Source organism: Lygodium microphyllum, chromosome 28 (genome assembly GCF_053477565.2).
Source record: "Lygodium microphyllum isolate KBCC chromosome 28, Lygodium_microphyllum_v1.1.10, whole genome shotgun sequence".
In the NCBI taxonomy this organism is placed as follows: Eukaryota; Viridiplantae; Streptophyta; class Polypodiopsida; order Schizaeales; family Lygodiaceae; genus Lygodium; species Lygodium microphyllum.
The window spans coordinates 21,481,790-21,494,566 of record NC_141162.1 but is presented as its reverse complement, the minus strand read 5'-3'; the positions used below and the strand labels follow the sequence as shown (position 1 = coordinate 21,494,566).

General features: G+C 42.3%; 1 protein-coding gene across 2 annotated transcripts in view; it reads left to right on the top strand.

Moving 5' to 3' along the window:
- Positions 1-12,777, top strand: part of LOC148011236 (Haloacid dehalogenase-like hydrolase (HAD) superfamily protein) — a 70,157-nt gene that overhangs the window by 30,529 nt on the left and 26,851 nt on the right. For both annotated transcript variants that reach the window (XM_087669951.1, XM_087669953.1), the window contains exon 6: positions 8,448-8,521. In XM_087669951.1, coding sequence (XP_087526077.1) covers positions 8,448-8,521 — 74 coding nt within the window. The remainder of the gene's footprint in view (positions 1-8,447; positions 8,522-12,777) is intronic.

The following is a 12,777-nucleotide window of genomic DNA, read 5'->3' as shown; positions in this document are numbered from 1 at the left end:
CCTTTTGCAACTTGTAAACATAGTCCTTCTTCCCTTGCACAAGAAAAGCAAGAGGATGTGAGACATAAGTCTTCTCCTCCAAGATGCTATTTGGAAAGGTAGACTTTATATCCATTAAAGAAACAGGCCATTGGTGATGAGTTGTAAGAGCCAAGATAGCACGAATAATAGACATTTGAGTTGTGGTGTGAAGGTCTTTGAGTAACCCAATCCTACTCTTTGGGCAAATCCCTTGGCAACAAAACGTGCCTTATGCTTGTTCAAGGATCCATTTGCAAGATACTTGGTCTTAAAGACCCACTTCACACAGATCACCTATTACTTCTTTAGACACAGAACCAACTCTTAAGTCTAGTTGCACTCAAAAGAATCGAGCTTATCTGCATAGCACGACACCAAATATCTTGTGCAAGAGTCTCATCAACTATAGTAGGCTCACAATCCTAAAGAATCTGTGACATAAAGGTGTAGTTCACACAGAGTGAACTATCTTTTTGGGTCTACAATTTGGTTGAGCTACGTGGGCTTGTAGGGGTAGCGGAAAAATGGAAAACGCTTGAATCCTGTATAAGCTATTGATACCATCATGGAATGATGATAGACACATTTTGTTGCGAAGGAGACGGAGTTGCCTTCAGTACCTATAAAGCACCTGTTTGGGATAGGGACTCCCCCTCATCAGGTGAAGGCAAAGTCCTCTCATAAGAAGAGGAAGGCTCCCTTTTTATGTCTCAATACCCCTAGAAGAAACTCGAGGGGATGGGGATGGAGTAGGAATACTCAAAGATAAAGTAGTAGAAGGAGACGTCAAAGAAGAAAGGAAAGTAGGTGGAGAGGGAGAAGAAGGGGGAGGAGTCACAGACAAAGAAGTGCGAATGGGTAACCTGGAAGGAAGGAGAGGGGTTGATGGCCAAAGGGGGGTGGAGGTGGGTGTAACTAGCCTTCCTCCTCGAATAGGGTGGTAAATAACCCGATTAAGCACTATCTACAACAATTAACAAATTCACAAAACTGAAATGCACACTTAACCATATAATCTTGGACATTGGACACCCTGTTGGCCCCAAAATGGTGCCCCATTCGGTATTTATTTAACTTAATTGAAGAAGAAAATGATGTACAATGGGGTTCTCCCAATCCCTTTCCGTATTCCAACTCCCCTTGCTGTCAAAAATGACCAGCAAGTCTTCAATTTGATTTACCCCTTGATTTGGGCAATCAATTGGCATTCACCCGCTTTGATGGAGATGGAAAATGCCCCAAATTCAATGATTTGTTGGTCCCTCCACTTGAATAGGCTAAAAACAGCTTCAGCCTTGTTGAATCCAAGTCTTTGAGCTTTCAATTTTTGGCACGTTTCCCGAGGCCATTGTTAAACCCTAATTTTTACTTCTGTCAATTAGGGTTTATAGTAGAGAAATTTGAAAATTCTCAACCTTTGGTGATCTTAATGTTGTAATCTTCGGAGCAAGGTTGTAGAAAGACTGGGAGATGAGAGAGAATGCTGAGGAGAGAGAAAATTCAGACTTTCTTCATGAAAAACTGAAGAAAATCAGTCAATTACTGCTATTGCCTTCTCTCAACAGCCTATAGATGCAAAGAATTGAAGAAAATCAATCATTTATTGCTACTACCCTGTCTCAACAGCCTGTAGATGCTGTCCCCTGCTGTTGCTTGGTCTTCTCTTGCCCTTGGCTGTCTCAGAAGGTCCTCCAATGGCTACAAATCAGACCAGCAACATCTCCTTTCTCTCTCTTGCAGGCTGAATACCCTAAAAATGCCTCTTTCCAGCCTCTAAAGACGTTTTTTAGTCTTGCATGGGCATTTTTGATAAGTGGCAACCTTCCCAAATGGTTTTTCCAGCATTATCCATAATTAAATATTAATTTTTAGTCTTTAAATACTGAAAATTAATCTAATAATTATTTTGATGCCCTAAAAAATTAATATGATTGGCCAATAATTAAATTAGCTAGGCAACTTCCATTCCCGAGTGTCTCTGTGCCATCTTTGACCATTAGATTGACGCTAGGTACCATTAACGCTACTTCCCTAGTGTAACCAACTGACACTTATGGCCAAATGAATGACCTAGGCGAACAACTGGCACCAGATACCACCAAGTACCTGTGCAACATAACTTAGAGCAACTTTTGCCTTTGACTTCGGTTTCAAAAATACATGTTCTCATGATAGCCCTCTCCCTTAAAATCCTTGCAATCATCCTCGATTGCACTACCAAATGCATCAAAAGCAAAATAGTGGATTGAAATTTCCACAAAGCATCATAGTTAACATAACATTGCGCACTGTTGCTCAACAGTGACATGTCAATTTCTCATGAGCTCAATGCTTGGTTTCCACTCTACATGTGATTCCCTATACTCAGTGGTGAACCCTCACATGTGTGGCGTCACGAGGGTGTAATCCTGAGATGTGTCTCAATGTTGAATCTTTCTATATCATTAATACAAAGGATTTCTTATTGATATATCTTGTGTGTTTTTCCGTTGTGCCATTTCTGTGTCTCATGACAGGTTATGACTTGAAGTCCCGTGAAGGTCCATATTCCGGTCCCCCCCATCCCCCCCCCCCCCCCCCCTCCCCCCTTTTTCTCCCAAACCTCCATGGAGTTCCATCCTCCGCCATAGATTAGTGGTCACATGCAAGCTTCGTACACAACAATCTCGTCTTTAGAGAGGCCTTGGCTCACCAAGAGTGGTGTTTCGAGTTATATGACTCCCCGAGGAGATTAATTCGAGGATCTTTGTTCATTAGAGGTTACATTTAGTACAAGTGACATTTTGTCAGTGCTTGTTATAGTTGTTGGTACTTTGTTGCTATTGCTTGACTGCCCATCGAGCTCCATCTCGAAAGTCCTATATGTTCTAGATTTGTGCTTCCCACTCTCAATTCATGGCCTTACTGGGCTTGGTACTTGGATTGTCTTTATTGAGCAAGCCGTCTTTGTTTAGGATTCTTCTACAGGAGCCATTCTTGCGATAGGTTGGTGGGAAAGGGGGCTATATAGGCTTCATTCTCCCTTCTTTGTGTAGGGCCCTTTGAGGCAATCCTCCATAGCCACACCCATTCTTGGTCGTGCACCACCCAACCCATTGGTTCCATCCCATCTCCCACCATTTCCATTGGTGGTTCCCTCGTATCCCCCATCTCTTTTAGAGGGGCATGATACTGGTGATGTTGTTGTGGATTCCATGGCTCTTTGTGTTCCAGAGGGGGATTCGCAAGAGGGGGATTCGCAAGATCATGAGGAGGTTTTGATGACGGACTTTGGCACTCTTGCTTCTTCCCTAGGATCTGTTCTGTTTTCTTTGGCCTTTAGCCACATCTAGGATTTGAGAGGGGGTGTTAGTGGACATTTGTGTCTTGCACAATCATGTCCTACCTCTGAGTCCTATTTTGAGTGAGATGAGGATATTAGGAGCTTTGACATTCATAGGTGCTGTTTACTCTGCATCATTGGTGGCTGTTCTTCTTCATTTGGTGCATTCTCTGTCATCAGCTTGAACCAATGCCCTCACAAGGCACTGATGCTTTGGGCTGCATGTAGGGACTGATCAGTCCACTCTGTATTCAGCATTCCATTTCAGTTCAGCATAGATTTCTCCTTCTATTGTGTGTGTTAATTTAATCTCTTTCTTCCCTTCTCTCTCTGTGTTGGTGTTCTTCTGTTGTGCACTCTTACAGCAGTTGGTAGCACATATTTCCACCATGCAAACATGCTCTGAAACGGGTGGATGATGAGGGTATTGCAGTAGTCATCTTCACGAGCTTGGCCACATCAAGCTCCACTCCTTGATATGAGTTCCTTGGGTGTAGTTGTCATAGGGACATGAAATTTTTGGATGCTTTACCTTTGGTAGAGACATAGAAGGAAGGCTCATTTCAGTAGCTGCCTCATCACCATATGCTTGTAGCAATTTGGTAGATGTGGCCTCTCCAACCACCATGTTCACATGTGGAGAGTCCCCCTCTATGCTAGTTGTTTGTGTTGCTGCGACTGTCTTCTTACTGCTCTGACATTGGTTGTGTCATTGATCCCTTTGCATGACACAAAGGCCCCTTCATTTTTCAAAGGAGCATGCTAGGCAACAATCTCCTTTTGCAGCATGAGGGCGAACTTGGTGAAATTTGGTTGGTCTTGAAAGTCGTGGAGGAGTTTGGAAGCTTTTGGATGATACGCATGTCATAGTTGTTATTAGTTATGCTCTTGTAGACTTTGTTGGGCTGATTGAATAGATCCAGATTTTGTCAATGTTTGAACTTTGGCAAGCATGTTTGGCCCTTCATACTTGAAATACATAGGGTAAGGGGGCCAATAACATCATTCCCCCCAAAAGCAAATCGTACTTGTTGAGCATTTAAAATTAAAGGCCTGAGAAGAGAAGATTATCATGCATTGCGGTCTGATCCAACTTGACCAAAATAGCCCCAAAAATACTTATTTATGAAAGTGGCATTTTAGTTATGATAGAAGGTTAAATGCCCAAAAATCTCTTATAAAACAACATGTGGCCATCCATAATTTATCATGGATTCCCTCAATTGTGTCAGCTCTTCATCATCACTCTTTTATCACAGTTTGCTGCCCAATTGGCTGGTGCTGCTGCCCACTCTCAGGAGCTGTTGCCCACCTGTGGCTGTTTGGAGGAAAGCTTCCCCCATCTTCTGCTGCTGTGACCAGCCCTTCTAGTGATGGTGCTTGCTGCTATCTCCTCAAGATACAGCTACGCTTCATCTCAGCCTGCTGTCGTCTGCATCCAACCTGCCACTCGGCACCATGCAAGTGCAATTTTTGAGCTAGGTGAAATTTGGTTGGTCTTGAAAGTCGTGGAGTTTGGAAGCTTTGGATTTTATGCATACCATAGTTGTCATTAGTTATGGTCTTGTAGACTTTGTTGAACTGATTTAATAGATCCAGATTTTGTTAGTGGTTGAACTTTGGCATTCATGTTTAGCCCTTCTAGTGATGGTGCTTGCTGCTATCTCCTCCAGATACAGCTACATTTCATCTCAGCCTGCTGTTGCCTGCATCGAGCATGCCATTTGGCACCATGCAAGTGCATTTTTTGAGCTTGGTGAAATATGGTTGGTCTTGAAAGTCGTGGAGGAGGTTGGAAGCTTTTGGATGATATGCATACCATACTCGTCATTAGTTATGGTCTTGTAGACTTTGCTGAGCTGATTTAATAGATCCAAATTTTGTCAGTGTTTGAACTTTGGCAAGCATGTTTGGCCCTTCATACTTGAAATACATTAGGGTGAAGGGGCCAATAATGTGATGCCCCCCAAAAGCAAATCGCACCTTGTTGAGCGCTTAAAATTTAAAGGCCTGAGAAGAGAAGATTATCATGCATTTCGGTCTAATCTAACTCCACCAAAGTAGCCCCAAAAATACTTATTTATGAAAGTGGCATTTTAGTAATGATAGTAGGACAAATGCCCAAAAATCTCGTATAAAACGACATGTGGTCATCCATAATTTATTCCCGATTGCCTCAATTGCGTGAGCTCTTCATCGTCCCTCTTCATCACAGGTTGCTGCCCACCCTCAAGAGCTTTTGCCCACCTGCTGTTGTTCGCAGCAGAGCTTCCCCCATCTTTTGCTGCTGTGACTGGCCCTTCTAGTGATGGTGCTTGTTGCTATCTCCTCTAGACACAGCTATGCTTCATCTCAGGTTGTTGTTGCTTGCATCCAACTTGCCACTTGTCACCATGCAAGTGCATTTTTTGAGCTTGGTTAAATATGGCTGGTCTTGAAAGTCATGGAGGAGTTTGGAAGCTTTTGGATGATATGCATACCATAGTTGTCATTAGTTATGGTCTTGTAGACTTTGTTGAGCTGATTTAATTGATCCAAATTTTGTTAGAGTTTGAACTTTGGCAAGCACATTTGGCCCTTCATTCTTGAAATACATCAGGGTAAAGGGGCCAATAGAGTAATCGCCCCCAAAAGCAAATCGCACCTTGTTGAGCAGTTAAAATTAAAGGCCTGAGAAGAGAAGATTATCATGCATTTTGGTCTAATCTAACTTGACCAAAATAGCCCCAAAAATACTTATTTATGAAAGTGGCATTTTAGTTATGATAGTAGGACAAATGCCCAAAAATCTCATATAAAATGACATATGGTCATCCATAATTTATCCCGGATTGCTGCAATTTTGCCAGCTCTTCATCATAGGTGGCTGCCTAATCGGCTGGTGTTGCTGCCCACCTTCAGCAGCTGTTACCCACTTGCGGCTGTTTGGAGTAGAGCTTCCCCCATCTTCTGTTGCTGTGACCAACCCTTCCAGTGATGGTGCTTGCTGCTATCTCCTCTAGATACAACTATGCTTCATCTCAGCATGCTGTCGCCTGCATCGAGCCTACCACTTGGCACCATGCAAGTGCATTTTTTGAGCTTGGTGAAATTTGATTGGACTTGAAAGTTGTGGAGGAGTATGGAAGCTTGTCGATGATATGCATACCATAGTTGTCATTAGTTATGGTCTTGTAGACTTTGTTGAGCTGATTTAATGGTTCCAGATTTTGTCAGTGTTTGAAATTTGGCAAGCATGTTTGGCCCTTCATACTTGAAATACATTAGGGTAAAGGAGCCAATAACATGATGCCCCCCAAAAGCAAATCTCTTCCTGTTGAGCATTTAAAATTAAAGGCTTGAGAAGAGAAGATTATCATGCATTTCAGTCTAACTTAACTCCACCATAACAGCCCCAAAAATACTTATTTATGAAAGTGGCATTTTAGTAATGATAGTAGGACAAACACCCAAAAATCTCGTATAAAACGACATGTGGTCATCCATAATTTATCCCCGATTCCCTCAATTGTGCCAGCTCTTCATCATCACTCTTTGTCATAGGTTGCTGCCCAATCGGCTGGTGCTGCTGCCCATCCTCAAGAGCTGTTTCCCACCTGCTGCTGTTTGCAGCAGAGCTTCCCCCATCTTCTGCTGCTGTGACCAGCCCTTCTAGTGATGGGGCTTGCTGCTATCTCCTCTAGATACAGCTATGCTTTATCTCAGGCTGCTGTTGCTTGCATCCAGCTTGCCACTTGGCACCATGCAAGTGCATTTTTTCAGCTTGGTTAAGTATGGTTGGTCTTGAAAGCCGTCGAGGAGTTTGGAAGCTTTTGGATGATATGCATACCATAGTTGTCATTAGTTATGGTCTTGTAGACTTTGTGGAGGTGATTTAATAGATCCAGATTTTGTCAATGTTTGAACTTTGGCAAGCATGTTTGGCCCTTCATACTTGAAATACATTAGGGTAAGGGGGACAAATAACGTGATGCTCCCCAAAAGCAATTCACACCTTGTTGAGCAGTTAAAATTAAAGGCCTGAGAAGAGAAGATTATCATGCATTTTAGTTAAATCTAACTCCACCAAAATAGCCCCAAAAATACTTATTTATGAAAGTGGCATTTTAGTTATGATAGTAGGACAGATGCCCAAAAATCTCTTGTAAAACAACATGTGGCTATCCATGATTTATCGTGGATTCCCTCAATTGTGCCAGCTCTTCATCATTACTCTTTATCACAGGTCGCTGCCCAATCGGCTGGTGCTGCTGTCCACCCTGAGGAGCTGTTAGCCACCTGTGTCTGTTTGGAGCAGAGCTTCCCCCATCTTCTACTGCTGTGACCAGCCCTTCTAGTGATGGTGCCTGCTGCTATCTCCTCCAGATACAGCTACACTTCATCTCAGACTGCTGTCGCCTGCATCCAGCCTGCCACTTGGCACCATGCAAGTGCATTTTTCGAGTTTTATTGCTGTTGTCAACTGTGAGACATCTCCTATTGGCTGTGTTTCCAGCCAACTTCCCTCCTTCATTGGAGACTGATTGCGAGGTGGTACATTGCTGAATTTTTTTCATTCCCTCCTAGAGACTATTGCATTCCAACATCCAGCTTGCTGTCCTGCTGTCATCAGTCCTTCATATCAGGTTTCTTCTCCAACATGGGTGGTTTGGTGCATTCAGATTCTGTACTTGGAGGATGATACTCTCTGATATTCCCTGAGCCAGAATTCGTACTTCAGAGGTGGGTAGTTCTTTGTAAGTGCATCTGATCGGAGTGAACATATGGTTGTTTAAATGCCAGAAAAAAAAATGTGAATCAGGTTGTGCAAAAATGAACAACTCATGTATTTGGTTCCTCTCTATGTTTAATGTGGCACAGCGCTTCTTTGACAATGGTCTTTCCCTTGAATGGTGAATGCATATTGTATGTGATAAAAGGATTTCAGTCTGCTTGAAACGTACCTGGAAATAATCTTTATGAATGCAAGAGTGATTGTGAAATGCAACAGTGGTTTCTGGTTGTAGTTCAATCTGTGGTTTGCTGCGAGCTCTCTCAAAAGCAAAGGTGAAAATGTTTAAAGCAATGAAATGTACTATGCTGACAATCTTTGTATTCTTCACAGGGAAGAAGTTTAGGGTGGACCAGGAAACACAACGGCAGATCCTTTGCACAGGTGTTGAACATGTTTTGAAAAGGGTGAGTAGCATCATAGTTCTTGCTATGTATAAAATGATCACGACCATTTGCATATATGGGCTACTGAACATGTTTTAGAAGTGCATATGGTTTATGCTCTTTCTTACATGATATGGGTAGATGATTCTTGAAATTGTCTCGATTTCCTCTTTATTTCTGTCTGTTAGTTCTCCCTTAGCCTCTTACTCCCCTGTGGCAAGTTCATTGCTGAACCTGACATCTAACAATCACTCCACCAGTGAGTTCTGTTTCACCCTCTGTGTCCTTTCCTGCAACTCATTACTCTGCCTAATATCTGACTAAAAGTAACCTGAATCAAAATTTAATTTATCTTAAACTTGCAGATACTTAGAGGCCTGATGGTGCATTTTGATGTGGAAGTCTCAATCTTTGAAATAAGAGAATTACATGTAGGGACTTAAGTGGATAATGTAGCGTAAGGCCAGTGCCTTTCTGGCATTTGGGCATTCTGGCATTCTTGCTGTTCTTTGCTTTTCTTTCTTTAAGGGCTGCTTTTAGTGGTTTTTTGCAAAAGCATTGACTTAGCTTTCTTTTGCCAAATTGTTATCTATTAAAATGTGGCGTATCCTGTTCCAAATTGCAGTACCCCAACCGTATAGTTCCCAAAATTATTGAACAGCATGCTCAGCCTGATGTTGAGAAATTAGGTTTTAGTCCAAAAACCACATTTATCACAGAACAAATGGTTTGAAAATGTTTTGCAGTATAATATTTACTATGGACAAAGAGCCATGTTTACAGTTCAGTTGAGACTAATAACCACATCTTCAGAATATTTAATGAGTATAAGTTGCACAGGATTTGATTGATGCATGTATTGGTGAGAAATCTACTGTTTTAGTATGTACAAAGGCAGAACACACTAATGTTCCGTAACTGTAATGCTAATGGTGGTTGGTTCTTGTTAAATTTCAAATGGGCGCAGTCAATGAACCTGTTGCTGCACAACCTTGACCTGCATAGTTTGTGGTTCTTTATTGTAGCCCAGTGAGCTCTCTCCAATATTATTATAAACCTTGTCTTTTATTTCAATTTTAGGTGGGAGGCTTTACTACGAAAACTTTTAAGGTAGTATTTACTGTGAGCCAGCCTGAGTATAATAAATGAGAGGATTATTTGCTTATTAATAGAGCACAACTTGTGAACACTCATGTGCATAGGGCTCAAGGAGTATGTATTGCCTCAGATGAGCCAAAGATGGTCACGTTGGAGCCTACTGAGATTTCACAGCCTGCAAAAAGTGTGATGCATTCGAGTGCATAAGACTTTGGGTTCTTGTTTTGGCATTTTGTCAGTGGCCAACACTTCCATGACCGAATCATTTGGCCCTTTTTCTCTCTTGGGCACTCTCATATGGCAGGGCAATGTCATTTCCTCCGCTTTGTGTTGGGAATAAAGGGCCCTCGTGCCTTTTATATGTGCTCGGGTGTGAACACACCCTTAGCATACTTGTACTTTCATATATATATCTATCTAAAAACCTAAAGAGGTACACTTGTCATTGTACCCACAAGTCGTGCTCACTCTCCTTGCTACTCTACACTCTCTCTCACTCTCTCTGCTGCTAGCAAGCACTGCGTGTCTCGATCCTCACGCTCCCTTGGAGCTCAACAAATTGGTATTAGAGCGTAGGTGTTGAATGCTCCAATAGTCGTGCAGGAGTTAGATGGCAGAGTCGGAGTTGCAGGTTCGGCTATAGGTGTCAGAAGGCTGGACAAGCAGACAATTGGCGAGTTGAACTGCAGGTGAGGACTAGGCCCAGGAGACATGCAACTAGGCTGCAGGTGTGGGCGACAGGATTGATGTAGGTGTGCAATCGCGACGGACTGCTGGACGGTTGTGCCGACGGCAGGACCAGCGTGGCAACTGCATGGCGACCAACGGGGCACATACTGATGGGGCAGGAGCCACGTGACGGGCTGGAGACGCCAGCGTGACCCAGGCCGGCGGGTCAACGCACCCCCTCCCCATCACATTTTTTCAAAAGTCAGGTTTTAAAAAAAAATCTTTTATCTCCTTTTCCCTTTGACGGGGTTTTACACGTGGAAGCATAGAGTGCAGATTTGTGCAATCTTGGCCCGGAAATTTGGGGTTTTTCTCGGATTTGGGGATTGTGATGTAGAGCAAGACATTTGTCTCAGAAATTGCGGGAATTTGTGACATTTTGCCTCCAACATTTGGGGCTTTTCATGTACATGCAAAAATTGGGCTGAAATTTACCCAATTTCTCGACATTTATGTACATTAGACCTTGTGGAACTTGGCACTTTTGCTGTTTGTGCAAAATCTGTGCGCCATTTGGTCATTTTATGTACATCGGGTTTAATTCCATGCAATTTGGACATCTAGCACTTGGAAAAATTAGGGGGTTTTGTTGAAATTGCCCTATTTTGGCAAAATTGACCTATTCTATGCATGCCAGAGACTGTGCAGATGTATGGCTGATGCTTTGAGCACAAAAATTTTGGGGCTTTTGACCGTGTGTGTCAAATTTTGTGCCCGTGGGTACATGTACAAGAGAAATTGCAGCTAAAATTCGGGACTTCTCATGTAATGTGATGTAGTTGTCCTTGGAATAGCTGTAATCAGCTGTGGAATGCTGTAGCACAAGGTTTAGTGCTTCTGAAAATTTATCTGCAGATCTGAAATTTTTGCTTTTACGTGGTCATTTATTGCTGGCTTGTACTTGTTTGTACCTTGGTCACTTGGGTGCAGTTTGGGCCTGCATTTACTGAATTTTATGGTCACATTTGGGCTGAAAATCATGGCTGGCAGTAGTGACACCAGTAATCTCATGCACATTAAGAAGCTTGAAGGAGCATATAACTTTGTAGTTTGGCAAAAACAATGCTACAATATCCTGTTGCAGAAGGAGCAGGCAAAGCTGATTAAGAGCAAAGGGGCAAAGCTTGCAAATATGGAATAGGAAGATTGGGATGAGTTAAACGAGCTTGCACGCTTAACCATCGAGCTATCGATTTCTGATGCCTTGTTGTTTAACATTGAAGGTTTGGATTCTACATATGCTATTTGGACTCGATTGGAAGAACTGTATACACAGAAGAGTGCCGCAAGCAAAGTGTATTGGTTGTAAAAGCTAATGGATTTGCGTATGAAGGAGGGTATAACAATGTCTACTCACTTGAGTGAGTTTAACTCTATTTTCAGCCAGCTGGTTGGCTTGAAGTTCTTGATTGATGAAGAATTTAAGGCTATGTTCTTGATTTGCACTCTGCCAGAGAGTTGGGATACATTTAGGATTGCTATGAGCAATTCTAATGCGATTCTTTTGTATGCTGATGTAGAGAGTGCTCTACTTATGGAAGAAATGAATCGGCAGAACAATGCATCTAGTAAGTCTTCCATTGCTTTGCATACTAGGGGTAGATCACAACAGAAAGGCAAATTTGATAGCAAGGGACACAGTAAATCACGTGGTAAGGATGTTGAATGCCATCATTGTGGCAATAAGAGTCACTTTAAACGTGATTGCTACAAATGGAAGAAAGAGAAAGGAAAGGGCAAGAAAACAGATGATAGCAAGGAAGAGAAAAAAGAGAGTCAACCTAAGAAGAGCAGTGTCAAAATTGAAAAGGTGAATGTAGTCACTCATGATAGTGACAGTGGGAATGACGTACTCTTGGTCTCTTCACACTTTAATACACATGCTTTACTTGCAGATACAAATGATGACATGCATGCTTGGATTCTCGATTCAGGTGCTTCCTTTTATGTCACCTCTCATCGTGAGTGGTTCTCTGACTATACAGGGGGTCGACATGGTGTTGTTCATCTTGTGGACAACTATGCATGTGATATTGTAGGTATTGGCAATGTGCAGTTGCAGTTTCAGTATGGTTCTATCTTCACACTTCAGCATGTACGGCATGTACCTTAGCTCAAGAAGAGCTTAATTATCATAGGGCAACTAGATGACGATGGATTTCATATTACCTTTGGTCATGGGAAATGGAAGATCTGTAAGGGATCTAGAGTGATTGCTAGAGGTTGTAAAAGTGATACCTTGTATCCTCTCCATGTATCTAGTGTGCGTAACCATGTTGTTGCCGTGACCGAGCAACCAAGTGTTTCTTTGTGGCATGGTCGGTTGGGACACATGAGTCAAACTTGAATGAAAGTGCTTTCTTGTTTGGGTTACTTGCCTTGTCTTCGTTATGCTGATTTTGAGCATTGTGATCATTGTGTTTATGGTAAACATGCACAAATGTCTCATA